The sequence below is a fragment of the Cinclus cinclus genome, chromosome 2 (assembly GCF_963662255.1).
Source record: "Cinclus cinclus chromosome 2, bCinCin1.1, whole genome shotgun sequence".
Lineage (NCBI taxonomy): Eukaryota > Metazoa > Chordata > Aves > Passeriformes > Cinclidae > Cinclus > Cinclus cinclus.
In genome coordinates this window covers 106,038,738-106,061,474 of record NC_085047.1, presented here as the reverse complement: position 1 = coordinate 106,061,474, position 22,737 = coordinate 106,038,738, and the positions used below count along the sequence as shown (strand labels likewise).

Sequence of the window (22,737 nt, the reverse complement as noted above, 5' to 3'; positions counted from 1 at the left end):
AGGGCTCTGCAGGGAGGCCTGGAATGGTTGGATGGATGAGCAGAGTCCAATAAGATGAAGTTTAGCAAGTCCAAGTAGAGTCCTGCATTTTGGCCAGAATAACGCCCTGCAGTGTTAAAGGCTGGGGACGTTAAAGGTGTGGCTGGACAGTGCCCAGGCAGAAAGGGACCTGGGGGTGCTGGTCCACAGCCGGCTGGACATGAGCCAGCAGTGTGCCCTGGTGGCCAAGAAGGCCAATGGCTCCTGGCCAGGATCAGGAATGGTGTGGCCAGCAGGAGCAGGGAGGTCATTCTTCCCTTGTACTTGGCACTGGTGAGGCCACACCTTGAGGGCTGTGTCCAGTTCTGTCCCCTCAGTTTAGGAAGGACTTGGAGATGCTGGAACAACTGAGGGAGCTGGGGTTGTTTAGCCTGGAGGAAAGGAGACTCAGGGGTGATCTTATCACTCTCTGCAACTCCCTGAAAGGTGGTTGTTGTCAGGTGGGGGCTGGTCTCTTTCTCCAGGCAGCAACTGGCAGAATGAGAGAGCACAGTCTTAGACTACACCAAGGGAAATATAGGTTGGATATCAGGAAAAGGTTCTTTATGGAAAGAGTGATAAAGTACTGGAATGCCCGGGAGGTGGTGGAGTCACCATCCCTGGATGTGTTTTAAAAAAGATTGGATGTAACACTCAGTGACATGGTTTAGTTGAGGTATGGGTTGGATTTGATCTTGAAGGTTTCTTCCAACCTAGTGATTCTGTGATATAGCTTTTAAAGACAGTTTTGTAGGTCTGCTTACTTCAAAGATTGATTAATTCAGAAATCAAACAAATTAAAATATTAACTTAATTTATCAACCTTTTGAAGAAGGTTGAATTTTAAGGTAAGAATATAAATTTCATAAATTTAAATTCAACTTCTGAGCATTTGAAAAAATGATAGGTAAAAATAAGGTATTCATTGATTTTGATCATCACTCTGCATACTTCATTCAAGCAAATAGGAATGGATATAGTTATTACATAATTAAAGTCAAGGAAAATATTTTAAAATAATATAATATAGTAAGCAAACTCTGAGAACTGTAGCTGGACAAAAGCACATATATATATTTAATATTCAGTTAATATTCAGTTTCTGCCTGGTGAAAACAAATGTGAAGCAAAGTGCAATGTAGTCAGGAGCTCAGAGGAAGAGAACAAAACTTTTTTTTTTTTCATTGGAACACTGAGATTAAATACTACACCGTATTATTCAGCAGAATGTTACCTTCCTTAGATGACTCTGGATTCTCAAGTGCAATGAGAAAGATGTTAGATGCCTTAGAAAATTCTCGTAGGGTTACTGTTCTTGAAAAGATGAAAAACAAGCTTGAATAAGGATTGTTGTTTTCTGCTCTGCACATACATCACGGAAGAAACGTTTCTTCTTCACAGACTATCAGACAGCTTTATCAACTGACTAGATGTGGGAGGAAAGGAAAGGAGGCAAGTGCTTCAAACCATTCATGGAAGTGTACGGTACTGGCTTCAGTGAGGCTTAGATCTCCTAGGGGATGTTGAGAAGCCTCTAAGGCTAAAGATCCATAGAGGTGCTCTCTCATGTTCCCTTGTGAAGAGGGTTCCTCTTCAACAGCTTCTCTTTTGTGAAACTGAATGTCAGTGTATAAACTGGTCCTATACTCTTGACGCTAAAAATAAAGAGCTTCCACAAAACCACCATTGCTGAGACCTCAGTCATGTTTCTCTACATTTTTTAACTTTCTCTGTTGAAACAAAGCCAAAATTTTGAAATATGCACAAATATTTTCACATAAGCTATAGCCGCATGTATTGAAAAATAGTTAATTGCACTCAGACCTAAAAACAGGATCACTGCCTTTATGCCAAGTAATCTTTATTCTCAAAACTGAAAGTGTTTAGGTAAATAGGAAGACTACTTAACTATGTTGTGCTGGCTTAATACAACTTCATAATGGAAAATCTGCTTCAACACTATCTGCCTTAACTTTTTAAAATTAGAAATGATTAAATTTATCTCCAGAATAAAAGTAGTCCACATTCCCAAATCCTGGAAATAGCACACAGAGAAGTAAGAGAATTCTGAATTATGTTAAAAATGGAGTTGAACAAGATTTTTTTTCTCAATGCATTAATTAAATCAATTCTATAACAACATCTGTTTGGTTTAGTATAGTTTTACTATTACACTTAAAATCCACATTTCAAACTTTCTTTTTCTGCTCTGTTGAATACAAAATCTAAATTGACTGCCACATCTATTTTTAAAAATTATTACAAGTCAACTCTTTAGCTGGTAATTGACAGCATTTCTACCATATGAGCTCCCATGGCAGAAAAGCTTCAAAAATAGTTGAGACACATGTTCTATCTGAGATATTTAAATCAAGAAGTACCTGATTCCAAAATGCTATGTGGCATGTGCCTTTTAATACCCAAATTTTGTCTCAAAGTATTTTGTAAAACCTGAAATCAGCTAAAAGGTCTTTGCTTAACTTCATTCCTTAGTAATAAAACACCACACTGTCACAGCTTTCAGTTATGGTACACTTATAAAAGTCAAACATTAGAAAAGAAAATTAGTCCTCCCTGTGACCATAACATAAATTTAAAAGTGGAGCCAAATTTTATAGGATTGAAAATGATGTGTCCATTAATTTAATACAATGATTTTGTAGAAATGCCAAATATACCATGCAGTCTGCCTGACGGCTGTCCTGCCAGTCCTCTCCATTATCAATCACACAAGTTATCCCTTTGTGTTGTTTTTTATCTACTAACCTATTTCAGACTAAATTGCACAAGTATACACTACACAGAGCAGAAATAAATATGATGTCATATAATAGAATCTCTACTAGAACCATAACATTTCAGGAAATGTTATATTACTTTACAAAAAGTTCTCAACATATAAGGGATGTGCAGTACTACACAGTAAAATAAATTAAAAGGTGTATAGCCATGCATAGAGAAACAAACAGTGAGAAAAATCCTCTTTGATGGTCAAAAAGAGAATTCTGGAAGTCAATTTCTAACTTCTGACATTTGATATTTAATTTTATTTTTTTTTAAAGCAGTCCATATTTTCACTGATTTGTTTTGCAGACACCGAAGGAAAGCTGGCTGCCACCAATAGGTTAGAAATTGTCCTTAAAACATTGAGTAAACACATGAAAGGTGTACATGAAAAGTTGAACTGTCAGCAAAACTCATTTAAAATCACTGCTCTATTGTTTGCTGGTTTCTAATATGTATTCATAAATGTCAAAACACAACAGAGCTCCTACAGGAAAGAGATGAAAATTGAAGGGTTCAGCTGCTCCTGAACAAGGCACTTCCTCAAGATAAATGCAATGCAACATCTCCCTTCATTCCTTGTTCCGTCTGTCAAAAAGTTGTATCAGTGAGCTCTTCCTGGCCAGAGAAGTGAAACTACACAGATAGGAAGAGAAGGTAGGAGAGAAACTGGAAACTTTGAGCTAGTAAAGTTAGGCCAGCAGCAAACTGATACCTCCTTGCCCAGAATGACACCGAGACTCAAAAACATGTTTGAATTTTGATGGCTTTAGGGCATCTTATGAACTAATGCAGTTCAACTGCTGCACTTTCTATGCTTAATAAAGGCAATACAATACTAGAACTGGTTATTGGGAGAAACTATAAACAAGTTCAGGTTATTTTAAAATATACAGAGGACCATACTAAAGTAAGTGTCTGAAGGTAATTCTACCACAGATCAGGTGAGCAGGCCTTGGCCTCCTGCACATGAAGATTCTATGACCTTTCTTTCTCGGGGGAGAAAGACTGGGCCATTGGTAACCAAATCCAAGTGCCCAGAGGAGACATTAATAGGGTTATTTATCACATGAAAATATGTGGGGCTGTTAACGTAACTCTTTGCAGCTGCTGATTAGTGTGCAAACAGCATCACCCCATAACACTGAGAGAAGGGGAAACCTTTTGTTGTATGAAAACCAACAAAACCTCTGAGTTTGACACCAGTGTCTTTGGCAGGCTGAAGGAGAATACTTCTGCTCCACTCCCCCTAAAGAAAGCTGCCCTTTTTGCCCCTCCTTGGCACTGCTCTTCTTGCCCTGTTCTGCCTGTTCTGGATGGTAGGGCAGAGTGTGCCTTCAGGCAGTTTGCTGGTGACACAAATCTGTGTTTCCAACCAGGTGTCTCCATCTGCACCAGGGGATAATGTTTGCTAATGTCCATTTATGTCCTCTGTATCTTCTGGCTATTCCCAACCTCTAGATGCTAAATTTTCAGAGTCTAGGAATATTCTTTGTGTTGACTGAAGCCCATCAGGCCTCAGCCAGCAAAATGCAAACCCTTGGTGAAAAGTATTTTTCACCAAGAAGAATAAAAGAAAAACAAGAAAAGAAAAAGGAAAACAAAACAAAACAAAAACAAAACAAACAAAAAAAGAAAGATTCAGTTCCACCCCACCCCCCCACCTTGGCAAAGACAAACAAACCCATGACAAGAGTGACTTAACAAATTTAAAAGTTGCATCATTTCCAACAGAGCCACTGACCACAACCCTCTGGCTGCATCCATCTGGCCCATGCCTCATGCCCCAAATAGCCCACACTCCAAAGCCAGGGCTCTGCAGAGTGGGGCTCAGGCTCTCATGTAGGTTTGTGTCCAAACCCTCACAGGCTCTGGGCACATCAGGGCTACAAGTGCCAAGTCCGAGGAGCCCTGCTCCATGCCGGTTCCAGTGGGATCGGCTGTGGAAGGGATGTTGAGTGTGGCTCTTTGTGACACTGGCCCGTTGTGTCAGGGCCCTCATATATAAGGAGTGCAGAGCCCTGGGTGCCCAGTGCCAGAAGAGCTGCTGTCTCAAGAGGAAGCAGCTCACCTGAGAGCCTCAGCAGCACAGCATGACGGAGATGCATGAAGGGGGTGAACCCTCAGTCCCCCAGTGCCATGGAGCAGCTGGGTTTGTGCATGAGACTCCAGGTGACAGCCAGCTGTGGAGGGAGAGGGGAGGGACGGAGCTGGGATGGGGCCGGAGCACAGCTGCACGGGGCCAGGGCCTTGTAGCCCCTGATGTGCCAAGGCAGTCGCCTCATTCCCCCACAGCCAGAGCACAGAGCCAGGGCCCTGCCCCGCACGGTCCCTGCTGCCCCCCGGGCCCCTCAGCTCCCCAGCCAGGAGAGGACCTCAGGGAGCAGCCGGCTCCCCCCAAGGAACGCCTGTCCCACCTCAGGTGGGCACTGCGGGCACTGTGGGGGCTGCTCCGCTGCCCTTCCTGAGGTCACAGCTGGACAATCAGTGCCCAGTGCCCCTTCCTGAGGCCACAGCCGGACAATCATTGCCCTCTGCCCCTTCCTGAGGTCACAGCTGGACAATCATTGCCCTCTGCCCCTTCCTGAGGTCACAGCTGGACAATCAGTGCCCTCTGCCCCTTCCTGAGGTCACAGCTGGACAATCAGTGTCCAGTGCCCCTTCCTGAGGTCACAGCCAGACAATCATTGCCCTCTGCCCCTTCCTGAGGTCACAGCTGGACAATCAGTGCCCTCTGCCCCTTCCTGAGGTCACAGCTGGACAGTCAGTGCCCACTGCCCCTTCCTGAGGTCACAGCCGGACAGTCAGTGCCCAGTGCCCCTCCTGAGGTCACAACTGGACAATCAGTGCCCCCTGCCCCTCCTGAGGTCATAGCCAGTGCAAGCCACATGGGCTACTTTCGCCTGGATGTGTCCCTCCAGGCTGAGCAGGACTTCAACAAAGACCATTCTTCCACTACAATGAAACTTGTGTTTAGGAAACAGTAGTAATAAGAAAGAAAAACAGAAAAAAAAACCCATAAAAATAATAAGAAGATGATGAAGAAATAGTAGTAGTACATAATAAGAAGAAAAAGAGTAATAATACAAAGAGTAAGTTGAAGAAGAAGAAGAAGAAGCAATAAGAGTAGAAATAAATAAGGAACAGAATAGGAAAAGCAATAAGAAGAATAACAAAAATTAAAATGACTAAGATGAAGAAAATGGAATAGTAGTAGTGGTATAGAAGAAGAGGGAGAAGACTAAGATAAAGAAGATTAAATAGTAGTAGTCATAAAAAATACTATCAAATTAAAATACACATCCACACATCTAGAATCACAGAATGAATGGAAGGACTTAAAAGATCATCTGATAAGCGATTATCTTCTGCTTTCTTCCTCTCTCTCTCTCTCTCTCTCTCTCTCTCTCTCTCTCTTTTTGAGACCTCACTCCTATTTATTTCTATCTCGCTATCTCCCCTTTCTTCATAAACAAAATCCATGTTAAATGAAATCCATATGTTGTTGCCATGTTCTCTCATTTGCACCTTCATTTTGGGCAGAGGCATCTCTTCCTAATGGGATCCTAACACCTGCACAGGGTTCCTTCCAGCTGCAAGCATTCCCTGATTCTGTCAGCTCCTTGGTTCCCGTTTCTTCTTTCCTCTGCTTCAAGCTGGGAATGTGCTTGAAAATGTCCAGCAGACAAACATTTGCTGTCTGCTCTGGGATCCCACACAGCTTCAGGATCCTGTCACCTGCACCTGCACAGCTCCCCTTGGGAGGCAAAGTAGAACCAGCAACCTGGAAGCCTTGGTAATTCCCCCCTGTGATCCATGGCACACACTGCAATGGTCTGGAATTCCAGTTTCCAGCAAGAAAAAGATGTTCCTGCCCTCTAAGGCAAACTCTGAGAAGGCCAAAATCCAAGTGGAGCAAGATATTAAAATGATATTTTACAACCAGCCTTCATAACTTCATAATGATTGTTTTAGCACATGGACTGGGAAAATGATGTGGTGAAGCTCTTTGGCTGAGCTGTCACAGGTACAGATGGATACTAGGAAAGGACACAGAGCAAGCAAAGGAGGAAGAAGAGAAAGGAGGATACAAAGAGCACTAAGCTGAGAAGGTGCTGCTCTCAAAACCAAAGCAGAACTTACTGAAAAGGAATGGAACAGAAATAAAGACTTCTGAAACTTCTATTTGCTATCCAAATTAAATTTCCTCCCTGGATCACAAACGTCCACCCGATAAAAACAGTCATCCAGCACGGTTTTCAGAAAGTCCTTAGTTCTGAATGGATGATGCAGGCTGCAGACACAATGAAAAATATAATGGCATTTTATCTTATTCTCCTCAGCAGAGGACATGATGAGGCACCCGGAAGAAAAGGGGAGTTTTTGTTCGCCCTTTAATAGGACGTGGGAGGCAGAAAGGTTTTCGTAATCGGCATAGCTGTTCCCAGAGTGAGGCGAAGCCAGATCCCAGATCCCCAAGGGTCATTTAATGGGCTCCTTAATGCAATGCTTGCTTGGTATTGAGGGGCAGCACGGCAATTTTATACACTGGCTCTGCTCAGTGCTACCAAGCAATAGGACAAGAGGTAAGGGGCAGAAACTGATGCACAGGAAATTCCACCTGAATATGAGGAAGGACTTCATTATTCGGGGACTGTGCAGAGATGTTGTGGAGTCTTCCCCACTGGAGGTATTCAAGAGCCAACTGAATGCAGTCCTGTGCCAGGTGCTCTGGGACGGCCCTTCTTGAGGAGGAAGGTAGAAAAGATGGCCAGATGTGGTCTCTTCCAACCTTACCCATTCTATGATTCTGTGATTCCTAAGAACTATAATTGAGTTATTCGACATTTTGTTTCTTCTTCTGATGTGAAAGATCAAAGTGATGTACAATTCACCAGAAACCCACTGAGTTTCTTTAAGCTGAAAAGATTTACATCTGTTCTGAACACATTCTAAAGATTTTTGAGGAGTTTGATTGTCAAGAGCAGTGATCTCAAAATGCATCTAGAGTAAGTACTTTATATTCACAGAGACTGACAGAGACTGTCAAGGCAAGAAGCTCAATAACAGCTCAAATGTTGAGGGAAACTTGACAAAAAATTGGATTATTGGGTAGAAACAAGGGAGAGTATCCAGAAAGGAGGAAATAATACACTTGAAAAGGTAAAGAACATTCAATTGCATTTAGTTAAAAGCTATAAAATTATTTTGGTAGACTAAAGACTGAGAATTTTATGTTTTCTGCCTTTTTTTTTAATAAATACACCGTTCTCATGAAAGTTAACATTTTTCTTATAAAATATTTCATGTGGGAATATATTTGCCATGCTTAACTATATTATATTCAATATTTAAGTTATATCTTTTACTTGTTCAGGGTAAATATATTTCCCAGTTCTTCCAACATTTGAAATAAACTAACATAGTTGGCTTTAAATAAGAAAGATCTGACCATTATATGCAACTGGCTGGAAGATTCCAAATTTTCGTGTTTTGAGATTTCTTCAGTCTGATGCTGCACTTTCACCTCTCTCTCCGCTTGCAGCTAGTTCATTGAGTAGATCTTTCATAAACATGAAGCAGATTCATGCCACTGATAATTTGTGTAGGACTTGCAATCCATTTCAAGGTAAATTTAAAGTTCCTCATCTAGATTTTGTTTTAAACAAATTAGCTCTCCATCTCAGAGTGCTTCACCTCTTTATAATCCCATGTGAGCTTCAAGCATCCAAGACTAAGAGAAAGTCAGTAACTGAACACTGGTGAAAACCAATTTGAAGTCTCAGTATTAAACATGAACCACACTGCTTTAGAATTATATTTGTATTTTATTTTATTATCCTTTCAGACACAGCTGTCTAATTGTGTTGGGAACTGAAGAAATACAATGTTACATAAAACAAAATTAATTCATTTTTTTTTTCATTTTGTTTGTTATTAAATAGCCTCCTCTCCTACATCTGGCCAGGCCTTTATATCTTTTTTCTTTTTTTTTTTTTTCCCAGAGGAAGCAGTTCAACCCTTCTTTAAGACTCTGAGTTCAGATGCATACAAAACAATTTAATTACCTGTGATTAGCTTCCGCGATGACACACTAATACATTTGTATGCCAACATCAGAAGGAAAAGAAAAGAAAGAAAACCCTACATAATCAAACCACTGTTTGAAGGGTTCATCCTTGAGCATGATAGATACCCAGCAGAGTCCTGAGGAAAGTATTAGATTCTGTAATATCCAATTCAGAAGATTAAAAAAGTGCTCTTTCCACCTTAAAAAAAAATAAACTGCAGAATAAAATGGTATTGAAAAGTCAGTTGTGGTCAAGGAGACTCATCTGTGAATGGTTTAGTGTTTACTATGACAACAGACTCCATTGATCCAATCTGAAACAGACAACATCACTAAGTATGCTTCAACTTCTTCAATGCTTAAAACTGTGTGATTTAGAATTTTTTCTGACTTTATCCCGATTAAAAGGAGTAATATGAATTAAAACCATACAAAAAGTTGTTTTGATTTTGTGGTTATTTAGGGTATTTTTTATCCCAGACTCTTTTTTTTAATTCATGCATTAAGTCATTCTTTTTGAGACCCCCAGCAGAAGGCAAGAGTCCATCAATTTCCCAGAGAATTTGTGCAAGCTTTTTCCCTGGAGGTTTTAAAAGACTCACATGGATGAAGTCCTGAGCAATCTGGCCTGATGTCAGAGCTGAACCTACTTTAAACCTGAGACATCCAAAGGTCTCTTCCAACTTGAATTATGCTACAAAACAAAGCTGCAAAAAATCAAAATTATTACTTGGCTCAGACATCTTCAGTTGTGGTCAAAAGCACTTCAATATTATTCGACTAACAACTGTAGCAAAGGAAATCCACACCAGTTATGGGAATAGTAGATTCCAGGTAATGGAATTTTCCTCCATATTTGCTTATATTTCATATATACAGGCAACTTAATTATTCATATTTAGATAATGACATTATGCTACCGCAAGTCAAATAGAGACTTGTTCAGTAGGTATTGTAATTTCACCCCAAAAATTTAAAAATATGCAACACTGTACTACTTATACCAAAACTAACTGCAGTAAAAAATAACAAATCCAAAACCAATCCACAAACACAACAAAGCTCAGCAAGAGAGGTCTTCAAGAGGAGGGGAAAAGGTAAGAAGTTTGCTTTGACAGAAGTAAATATTAACAGAAACTACTCTCATCTGTAACAGGTCATTCATAATTGCTTAAAGCAGTGAAGGACTGTAAACAAAGCATAACATAACACATTATTCTCTCTAGAGTGTGATGGAACTTGATGCCTGATCTTTCCCCTAAGCAAGAGACAAGATTTAAAGCCTTCATATTAAATTTGGCATAGACATTAAGATCAGGCAAATGGGAGAGAAAATAAAGCGCTATTTCACTGAGCATATTAATTAAATAACTGCAGGTAGAAAAAGAAAGGAATTGGGAGGTTCTCAGAGTATAACAAAAAATCTCTGATGTAAATAAATAATTAGAGAATCAGATACTTTTAAAATTACATAGAATCATAGAATCATTAAAGTTGGAAAAGACTCCTAAGAACACTGAGTCCAACCTTGGATTGATTGTCATCATGTCAACTAAACCTTTGCACTAAGTGCCACGTTCAGTCTTTTCTTGAACACCTCCAGAGATGGTGACTCTACCACTTCCCTGAGCAGCCCATCCCAATGTTTCACCATCCTTTCCGTGAAGAAATTGCTCCTATGTCCAGCCTGAACCTTGGTGCAGATTGACCCTCACGTCAACGCCTCCTTTCAGGTATTTGTAAAGAGCAGTAAGGTCCCCCCAAGCCTCATTTTCTCCAGGCTGGACACCCCCATCTCCCCCAGCTGCTCCTCATCACACTTGTGCTCCAGACCCTTCCCAGCTCTGCTGCCCTTCTCTGGACTCACTCCAGCCCCTCAATGCCTTTCTTGTAGTGAGGTGCCCAAAACTGGACACAGGATTTGAGGTGTGGCCTCACCAGCACCAAGCACAGGGTGACAATCCCTGTCCTGGTCCTGCTGCCACACCATTGCTGATCCTGGCCAGGTGCCATTGGATTTCCTGGACCCTGGGCACACCTGGCTCATGTTCAGCTGCTCTTGACAAGCACCACTGGGTCCTTTTTCCCCCAGGTACATTTCCAGCCACTCTTTCCCCAGCCTGTAGCACCAGATGGGGTTTGTTGTGACCCAAGAGCAGGACCTGGCACTTTGCTTTCTTGAACCTTATACAACTGCCCTCAGCCCATGAATCCATGAATTCAGATTCCTCCCCCACATGGCACAGCTTGTCAAAGTAATTCACTTCCAAGAGTTCCTATAGTTTATTAACATTTTCAACTGTCTCTATCAGGAAAACTAATTCAGAACTTGGGCATAAAATCCTCAGCAGCAATGTTGAGCAATGCTACATGTAGCATTGACTGCAGAGCTGGAACTAACAGCAGATTTTAACATAACTGCCTTCAATACCAAACACAAAGAATAAAAACATGCCAGCTTTGACATGGATGAGTATCAGCTACTATGAAATGCAAAGGTGTATTACATGTGCATTGCTTAGCAACGACAAATGGAAACATAGTCATGAATGAATAAAGCAGTCCACCTACTTTAATATGCATAAAATTTCATTTATTGTCAGTTTCCCTGAATTCCAGATAGCACAACACTAGTCAGATGATAATAAGGACAGCTGCTTTTTCATGGAGTCTTATTGTGAAGGAGGGTTTTCAGCTTCTCTAGGCATTGTAAAAGTGTAATCACACTAGGATTCAGTCACTTACATCCTGAAAATTGTCCACTAGGTTTTTGGGGTATTGTGTGTGTGTGTTTTTGTTGGGTTTTTTTGTTTGGTTTTTTTTTTTGTGCAATTTGTGGACAATGATCTTGCATTTTGGTGTACTGTTGAGCAAACTATTAGTGATACATTTTTAGGTTATTAAATAACACCCTGTCCAAACTGGTTTCTGTTACATCTCATTATTTCACTGCACAGAATTATAATAATTTAACTTTGAATTATAAGAAAAAAAGTTCAGATGATAGTAACAGTGGTTATTTCAAGCAAACCAATAAAATTAAATAATTTATTAATATGTTTGTCATAAAACTGTTTATTTTGAAGATTTGAGTAAGAAGTGTTTTCCTTCACCTCAAATCTTACATATTACTTTTAAGTTGGTTTTATGGTATATATTTCAAATGTATAGAGAAAAAAAATATTGAAATAATATAAGCTGCTCTATTTTACCATTCCTAATCACCAGAAGCAATTTGTTCCTTCTCTCCTTGACATGAGAGCTACTTTTCACAATAAAAAACATATTTTCTGACAAATACGGTTTGCCACAGATTTTTTCAGACTTTCTCTAATTTTATGCTTCCTGTTTCATTCATTAATAGTCCCATTTTGCTAAGAATTCACAGCACGTAGTACATTAAAAAAATGTAAGTGTGCATATTTGCAAATTTTTTACTAACTAGTATTTCTGATGAATAATTGTTTCAAAAAATGTTTATTATTGAATAAAATGCCTTGTTATTGACTCTTATTCAATTTCCTAGGAAAATACAAAGTTTAAAATTTTGTTTTGTCTCTCAAATAACAAAAATATAAGTTGCATTTAAGACAGTGCCAATGGCAAAAATAAACGTACGAGACAAAAAAGTGATTTTTTTTGCAGAGTGTGTGACGTGCCTGGCACAGTCATCAGAAGGAAGGCAATGCACTGACTGGCCTCCTTGCTGGCCTGACCCTTGTGAATTGTATGCATTAGTCACTTTAGAAATGGCAGCTTGACTCCTTCTCATACCTGGCTCAGGTTGTTTGATTAGAAAGAGTTTACCACTCTTGTTCCATGTTCTCCCTCCTCTTTTGCTGTGCTGCTCCACAGCAATCATCTCTGTGAAAGCTTAACAGCATCTCCTTAGGCTCCCTGATTCGTAGGAAGGAGTTGAGACTTCCCTCATAGCACAGATATCTCTACATACATATATAGGGATTTTGCATTATTTTTCCCTGTCTCTGTTTTGGCCACAGAGTTCACTCTGGGTTATATCACTAATGGCATTCAGCAGAAAATTTGGAATTTAAGACAAGTCTACCTTGTACTTGTTAAAAAAATAGTACCAACAACAGCTTTACTGCTGGATGATCTCTTTTGGTCTGACCAAGCCCTGTATGTTGCTGTTATTTTCAAGAAAGTAAAAACTGCTCCTTTTTGTCAAGGATGAAAAAGAGTCATTTGTGGAAGTGGGCTAATTCACTAAATGAATTTTCAGATCATTTCAACACAGTTGTCTGCTTTGCATCAGTACAGCCAACAGTTTCCTGAAATGAGTTATGCCTTCGGAGTGAGGTGATGAAATTACAGGAGCACTCACCTCTCAACTAACATAACTGTCTTGTAATTTACCATTACAGCAGGCTGATAATTCTTATAACTGCAAAACAATACTTCGAAAAAAAAAAAAATACAAATTTTATAAGACCTTATGTATCCTGCTTTTGAAGCAAAGGCCATAACAGCTGAAACAAGTCTGAGCAAGAATATCTGAAGAATTCAGAATTGCAGTCTAAAGGACAACCTCTTCTTTTCATGTTAAGTTGGTACCCATATAGCACTTATAGCACTTTCTCCCTCAAGCCTTCAGGAAGAGCAAGTCAGGAAGTATTTTAATAGGACAGATTTCATAAATTTCAATTTTTTGAAGTATAACAAATTATGTTCTAATGGGCAGAACCTCTTTTCATGGCTATTATTTTTATATTTTAATAATTTTGACTACTGAGTGCACTTAAATAAAAAAGACAAATATATCAGATGGCCATTACTTGTACTTGAGGGTTTTTTCCTTCTTATTTTCCATAGTCATTATTCTACATAAAATTAACAGGATGATATTCAAATAAATAAATCTTCTGCAACAGTGATTTCTGATCAAAGGTCACTGGCTCTTTTAAATCTTTTAGGCCATTTGCCAACAGATGCCAATCAGTAAAATAATCACTAATGGTTCCCCAGGGAAAACAGGGACTGTAGAAGAAAAGAGTCATCCTAAGCAGCTACTAAAACTCAAAGACCAAAGTATGTAAGAATATCTATTACTGTCCTTTTGTCTTCAGATTTTGTTTTGTGTCCTTTCCTATCATTAGTCATTTCTTAATATATATTGCACGCTCTAAAACATTGACCCTTTGCCAAAACACAGGCAGTCTTTTCACATTCTGCGGTATTATTCACAATCTCCCAGGCTGCTGAAAAGTATCAGGATGGATCCTATAAACAACAAAAGGTCATATAACTATTTTTAAAATGCCAGCCATCCTGTTCATAAATGCTCACAGGACCAGTAACAGTTACTGCTTTCACAGCGTCTCCAAAACAAGTAATGTGTCACAAAGGATTTATGCTTGAGATGCAATCATTCCTTACTGCCCAAATCCTCCAGTGGAACAGAATCATATTTCCTTCTTTCTTTCTTTACAGTATAGTCTCACTGCCATCCCTTGGTACGCAATCCTCATATTTGCTGTTCATCTGACATATTGAATAGAATCTTCAGTTTATAAAAGCAGAGTAGAGACCATTGGAACCAAACCATCCCCATGACCAAGCACAGGTAACTAGCAAAATTTGGTGTTCTTTCCAGCAACATTATTATTCAGCATTTTTCAAATTAAAACTGTACATTGAGAATTACTTCATAGTAGTACAGCACATACAATATTCTGTAGCTAAATAAATATGGACAATTGTAAAAGATTATTATTTTTAAAAAATCTAATGCTTCCCATATACTGTTGGCATAAACAAGCAAACAGAAAAAATCCCCAAACACCAGGTTCAGAAACATATTCTAAAGGAACCCTCTAACTTCCAGAAAATGCAGAAATTTACTAAATAAGTTTATTCTTCACTCCTACTTTCTCCCAGTATCTCTTGATTTACAAACAGCAAGTCATGCCTTTTCACCTAACAATAATCAAATGGAGGATTGCCTTCATAAACTAAGAAGTTGAGGATCATATCAAAATTGGTGTAAATGGCTTTGTCAGAATTGCTCCGGGATGGGGATATGGATACTTTTGAAGTCTAAAGAAGGTGCTAAAGGACACTAATTGCTCTTTTGACATCCTGGTGCCATGTAGTAATAGGAAGATGTAAAACTTTTCTGTGGGTTGTATTAATTATGGAAGGCCTTACAATTCTTTCCAACAGAGAGCAGAAGCTCAGCACAAAGAGTGCAAGTGTTGAAGAAGTAGCAGTGGATTTACACATTAGACATGAGCTCATTGTATCTCTAGATCATCTAGAACTCCCCTCCCAGCAGGTATAAGAAATCATTCATCTCAGCTGTCCCCATTACTGTATTTCTTTTGAAGATTTTCTATAATTAAAAGAAATCTGCAAGTACAAAAGCAAGAAACTCCCTCCTTCACTGACATACAACTATATCTTGCAGAGTAATTAGAAAATAAACCAAGAAAGTGGATACACTCAATTAATTCTTCAACTATGAAGAGGAAGTTGTAACATTAAAAATTAAACAGTGATTTCTACTGCATATTTAAGTGGGGAGGAATAAACATCTTTCAATAAAACAAAACAGGTGCAAAAACAAAACGAAAACATCTTTTATTCTTAGGATAAAAACCTGAAGAATATTAGTGTTAATAAAATCTATATGGAGTGAATAGATCACAATATAAGAAAGTTGCTTGTGAATGAAACAAGGATTTCTGTTTATCCTATTGTGTTTTTAACTGTAAATATTCAGCCTAATCTTTTTGTCTCTTCTCCCTCAAAAAGAAAAATATTCCACAGAGTTTTCCCCATTCAGCCCCACAGCTACAACCATAAACTAGGTTGCATATTTATGTGCCAATTCAAAATGAGTTTTTTGAAACAATCCTCATAAGAAGCAAGGTTCACTTCTTAATCAGGTCATGATGCAAAAAATAATTCCATTCCCCAGTGCAATAAGAAAGGTACACACATATTTGCTTAGGAGTGATATTCACTATACTTTTTCCTCCTGTCACCAGAGAGATGGAAAAGAAGTTTTCATAGTAATAAGAGTAGTCTTGATTGTTCCAGTTTAAAAAGCCATTGCTCGTGGAAGTTAATCTTGCACATCAAATAGACATAGACTGTAAATATTATTTCAGGTTCTGCATAACCACACAACAAGCCACAAGTCTCATCAATTAATAATAGGAAGCTAACATTCTGTAACGGAGTGAAAACAACAGCTAGGAGCCATTAATATCAATTGACATAAACTCCTATGGTTTACAGGGAGCATATCCTTTAATGGCTGTAATTGCTTTGCTCCAAGCTCACAGTACCTGGAGTACAGTATATGTGAGTGTTCTGCTTATAAATTGTATAAGAAAAAGAACAAGTATATTAATTAATGTTTTAACCTTCTTATTACTATTCAGTGCATACCAGATCCAATATGACATCCATCAACTAATTACCTTTTGACAAGAAGCCAAAAGGAAAATACTTAGGCAACCAAAACACAAGCAGAATGAAAACCAGAATGGAAGTACTGAAAGAAGAATATGACTATATATGTAGTACTACACAATCAGGACACCAAATCTCACCTGGAAGGGTTATGAAAAATAAATTAAAAATATAAATACTCAAATAATGGGTACCAGATTTCTGCTAAGCCTCAGCACTTAAACGTGTGCAATTTCTCAAAGTGTTTTTGCCATGTAAGATGGATTTTATATATATATATATCTATATCTATACCCATATCTATATCTATATCTATACCTATATCTATATCTATCTATATCTATATCTATATCTATATCTATCTATATCTATCTATCTATATCTATATCTATATCTATATCTATATCTATATCTATATCTATCTATATCTATATCTATATCTATATCTATATCTATATCTATATCTATATCTATATCTATATCTATATCTATCTATATCTCCCCTGTAAAATATTGACAATTCAATTATTAAGTACAGATGAGTAAACTCAATTCAAAAACTCTTCCTAGATGCAAAGTGTTTTCATACTGTCTTGACTTACTTAAATTCCTTATGTTTTTTTTTAATAACAACATTGTTGAGTTCTTATTATGACATTCCTCATGAGGTGCAAACTCTTGGCTTTGTTGATGTTAAGGCCAGTATTGCACAGATATGCTCCTTTTCCAGTTAAAAAAAGTCAAAACCAGCAACTGTCTTTTTGTTCAGAGATATTCTTCTATTAATATATTATTATTATCTAAAATATTATTTCATGAGCAATAAATCATAAAAAATCATGGATGGCCATAATTTAGAAACATATAACCTTATAGTTCTTAAGAAGTAATTATTTGAGATTTTTTTATGTATTTCCAGTCTTTCTCAGAGTTCCACTACTTTTAGGGAAAAAAAAAAAAGACAAAACCTTGAATAATTTTTACCTCATTTAAATTAATACTTCTTTCATGCAAGAATAAAATAAAACTTAAAAATAGCATCTCAGTGTCAAAGTCTTTACTACCTTATTTTCACAATATTGATCTTTCATCCAAGTACGACAGCAAGAACCACCCATAATGAGTAATAACAGCTAAGGCAAAAAAAATACTAGACATTATAAAGAGAAGTAATCTTCTGTGACATGACAAAATACATATGTAGACGTTAATCTCATCATAATGATTTGAAGGATCTCATACATAACCCAAAAACCCTGTTAAATAATTCAATTGTAGAATAAATTTGATCTAGAAAAGAAAATTCTTATTCACAGCAGCAGAACTGAACACAGAATATTAATTAACTTCTAATGCAAAATAATCTGTAGAAAAACAGAAAACTAGAGGCAGTAATAGCAACTCTCACCTCTCTAATATAAGGCAGCCAGATTGTTATTAGGCAATTTGAGCATGAAAGAAGCAAATACAGTAATACTGCCTGAATATACTGATCAGCTCATAATTGCTTTATGTCACCTCTTTTCATACTTTTTTCCACATTTTCCCTTTTACCACATTTGTTGGGTTTTAAAAAGAAAAAAAAAATTAAAAAATCCCAAACCTTTCTTTCTTTTGTCTATTAAGCATCCTTGGAAAAAACCACCAGATGGCAATGCAGTGCTCAAGTATTTCATTGAACATATACATTATAGGGAAGAAAGTCTATATGCATCAGCATGAAGCTCTCTTTCCTAACCTATTTCCTCTTTGATGAATATGAAATAATTCATAAGCCAAACCTCTGTTCAGCACAAGTAAGTGATCAAATACCATTCAATCTCTAAAGAAGAGACTTTCAGAAAACTAAGTTTCTATGAATGTAAAACCACATGACTTAAAAAAAAAAAAAAATCAACTATTTAGTTCAAACTATTAATCTAGATAATTTCAGGAAAAATCACTGAAAGGAAAACATTTAGAAATGCATTACCATAAAGTTCTCAAAATATTGTCAAGGACTTAACTGAACTGCACAAAAAGTAAATCTACACACTTTTTAGGCACATCAGAAATGTATATGTGGTTTGGATTCATGCTAAGAAACAGGCATTATCTTCTACATTCTGAAGTTTAATTCAATTCTTGTAAAACTCAATTCCTGTATAACCATGTGCTGAACGAATCAAAATATGTAGGCTTTAAGTATTTATTCTTCCTTTGCATCAAGCAGATCACTATGATCAGACAGGAACTGTTTAATGAAGGAAGATGCTTTAAAATATTTAAAGGAGCTGAGAAGTGCAAGAGTCAGCTTCCCATTTAGAAAATCCTATCTGAGATCTATTATTTAACAAAAGGAAGTTCCTCTTTGCAGTTACTGTTGCAGGCTCTGAAGCCTCTATGGCTCAGGGAGACTTAACTGAATACCTGAAACACCCAATTAATTAACATGACATCCACTGCGAAGTTAGTGGTTGGAATAGGGAAGCTTGCAGCAAAGAATACTTTCTTTCTTGAGAAGGCATTACAATTTGTAGGTGTTGTATGGTCAACTCTAATTGACAGGAAAAGTTAAGGTGTGCATGTAAGTCTTTTGCATACGTGGATTAGGAAGAAGTTTCTTGCATCATCTGTATTTAGAAATGGAATTTTTACTAAAACTGCTCACCCATCCATTCTCATGTAGCAAGTAGGGTCATCACGTGCTCTCAATGTAAAAGAAATTCAATATATATTAAAGGGTAACTTGAAACTATTCAGAACTTATTTAAAATATTAACTGGGGAAAAAAGGTATCTTCTGTCAGATAGAGACAATCATACAAGATAAAGTGTTAAAAAGGTAAGATGAAAAGCTGTGAGCAAAGTAATTTAAAGTATATTTTCTAGCTAATGCAATAAATATTTGATTAACACTCTTCCCTTTCTTCCCTATATTATTATATTTATTTGATTCAAAGAACACAGTGGTGTAGAAAGATTCAAAGACTACGTTTAAGTAATTTAAGTGCTTTATATAAGGACCGCTCTCATGATTAGAGATCAAATCCAATACAGCATAACCTAAGATTTCTTCCATTGTAAAGATTTTTTAACCTTCTTTTCAAGTAAACAAAACCAAGATTACCATGTTGATCTAATAGTTTTCACATATAGCTAATTATTTGATATAACTTCAGTCCTGAAAGCCAATAGATGGCCAGAATTGCTATGGAATTTTAGAAAATTACTTTCTGAAGGTAAGTTTTCATGTTCTTGAAAAATCGGAGAAATTATTGGAAATGTATCTCTACCAGATTGGCAAATTCATTCTTTCATTAATCGCTATCTTTTTAGTAGACCTGATAAATAAACATAGAAAAGAGGTGAAGTACCCTGACAGTATTGAAAAGACATCTTTTTGAGGATAGAGGTCTTTTAATATCAAATACCAAATAAATGAAGTAAACTTAAAAATAGATTTTATATATATATATATATATGGAAATATATAAACAGAATTAATAAATAAAGTATACAAGATCTGTGGTTTTAGGTTTGGTCATCAGAAAGGTTCAACAAAAGTGAATTAGAAGGAATAAATCCCACTTAAAACAACTATTTAGCATATTAATGTAGATTTCTTTAACTCTATTACATTCCTGTAATTTATAACAGAGAAGGAAGAAAATCAATACATCTCAAGAAGGTGTATACTGCAACTCCATATTTCTAACAACTTGTAAGTATAGAAGTTGTTTTTTTTTTCTTCACTTTCATGGTGACATTTCAAGGACAAAATGCACTCACAAATGGAACTCACTGAAGATATTTAAACCATACCCTCACCATGCTCTGCCTCTGGCTAACATGTTCACATGAAACTGAAGTTCTACTTTCCAAGTTGATTTGTTTCCTATTTCCAATTATGAGTTGTACTAACATTAGGAAACCATTTATATTTTCACAGCACTCATAAGTCAATTTTATTTTGTTAAGACTTCTGTTAGATAAGGTTTTCTTCACAGAAACACTTCAAGATTGCAAAAACAGCCCTCCTGAGCACCCAAGGGAGGTAAAGAAACTAAGCCAATCCAAACCAAATCCAGCCAAACAACAACAAAAGCAAGCCAAGAACCATCACACACTATTACATTCCACCTAGCACAGAAGTTCTTCAAATCTAAAATGACACAGCAGCATGGCCAAAGGCAGAAGGACCTGAGATTTCAGTAAACCAGAGATTTTTTTCTTTGCACATACAGTATGACAAACTGCACCCTTGGTAATTCACCTAATTGAAACTTTACACAGGAGAAGCATGCAAAAACATCAAGACCCCAGACAAGGTATGACCCAAAGATTTCCATTATAGATTTCCTTTTTATTACATCATCAGGATGAGAACAAATTCTGTATATCTTGTAAAGTTGTGCATGTTTTTTTCTTTTCCTGGACAGAAATCTTATTACTTTCCCAAACATAAATTAAATAGCATATTTACCATTTTTGCCCTGCACTGGTTAATCAGATGAAGAGGATACAGGCAAAAAATCATGAAATAAAATACAAAGAAAACCCAAGTTATCATTATCACCTTCAAGTAACAGGAGATAACTGGATTTTTTTAGTTCCTTAAAAATGGATGTCTTTGTAAAATTTACTTTAAAATGATCAATAATGTTTTTACTAAATTTGCCTTAAGGGGCCTTGACTTAAAGCTTAAAAGTATTAAATCTTAATCAAACAGGACAATCTTAGCCAGACATATGCAAAGGACATCTACATTATATATATCTAGGCTTCCACATCCTATAAACATGTCAGCCTATCATCAGATCCTTTGCTCTCCACACAGGCTTTGTATTTCAAGTTTCTTGAGTTTAAAAAGCGCCAAATACATCTTAAGTTTTCGTTATCAAGTTTTCATTAAGGAATACCTTACTTTGTAGTAGTACTCCATGTTTGCCTTCCCTACATCAACATTTCCAGCTACTAAAATATTGCAGACATAATCTGTTTCATTCTGTTATTACAAATAAAATCAGTTGAAAATGCAAGGTATAATTTAAGATGTTGCCAAAAATGTATAAAGAGCTGTGCTTTCCCCAAGCACCAGTTTACAACTACTACCAACCAAAAGGCAAAAATAAATCAGAGGCAGACTTCCAGAACAGCACAACAAAAGCTACCAAAAACATGCCAATGCCAAAAAGGAAACCTACAACTAACAACAAATCTAATTAACTAATTCAATCTACATGGGAATAAGATTTTCATTAATCCACCAACATGGAATTAAGACTTTCATTAAGGATTTAGTTTTCTTTAGTGCAATATAGCAAGAGAGACTGCAGAAGCAGTACCCTATTTTTTTCATTATCCAGTGAAAAGCCAAAGATGGTAAAATTAGAATTTCAGGGTGATGGAGAAAAAATGAATCCAAAACTACCCAACTGTCTGAATACCAACTATTTTTCTTTGCTGAATTAAACGCTTCAACCACATATTAGGTATCCCGTTCAAAAACACATTTTGCTGTCCCCTTCTCGTGGTTATTAAATTTAATATTTGATCTATTTGTTGTTGTTTAAACCCAAACTCCATGATCTTAATTTCCCAAAGTATATATTAAAACAGATAAATCCAGTAACCCAATAACACTGACTGCAGCATAGTCTTAAGTAAGTTAAAAAGTTCTGGGAATAACTTTCCTTTAGCAGGTGAAAGTTTGCATTTATTTCACATTGCATATCTGATTTTTTTTTTCATCAAGTCCACATAAAACAATAAAAAGTTGCCAACTCTTGCTGCAGAATTTGAAATCCACTTATCTGTATTCCAAAACACCATAACAGCATCCTTGTATATACTTGCAAGCATTAAGCACTTCTTTCCAAGCCGCATTGTAACCACAGAGATAAAGATTTACTTACCTGATCCCCTTTTGGTTACAACCTTCAAGCTCTGAGCCAGACTAGCATACAAGAGAATCAAGTTGGGAATAGGAGCTTTCATCTTCTGTCCTTCCGTGGCTGCTTCCTGGAGTACCAAAAAAATAGAAAGAAACACTGGTTGTAGAATGGTGCTGAAGAAACCTTGAAGAAAATAATCATAATACTGACATTGTGGAAAAGCTAAATACAGTTTTTGTGAGCAATTTAAAGCACTAAAAATGTTTTCTTCTTTCTTTTAAAAAGTATGCAAACAAAAATTACAATAAAACAAACGCATGCACACACTAAATTTAATGCTGGAGCTTAAGTTACAACTTTGTCTACACATTGAAAATTCACTGGGTCCCTGCTGAAACTTTATAACAGAACTCCTGAAACATCCATGTATTCCTTTTTATCATACAACCTTTTCCACCCAGCAACACAAAAAAGAAAATAATGCCCATCTTCATTAGTTTTGCTCTCATTTATTAATACCAAAAATTGAGGAGAAGATTCACAATAAAAT

At 36.9% G+C, this 22,737-nt stretch overlaps 1 protein-coding gene across 1 annotated transcript in view; it reads right to left on the bottom strand.

Moving 5' to 3' along the window:
- Positions 1 to 22,290, bottom strand: part of IL1RAPL1 (interleukin 1 receptor accessory protein like 1) — a 595,893-nt gene extending 573,603 nt beyond the window's left edge. Inside the window, exon 1 of the mRNA XM_062515161.1 lies at positions 22,209 to 22,290. Within this exon, the coding sequence (XP_062371145.1) occupies positions 22,209 to 22,290 (82 nt within the window). The remainder of the gene's footprint in view (positions 1 to 22,208) is intronic.
- Positions 22,291 to 22,737: the final 447 nt, after the last annotated feature.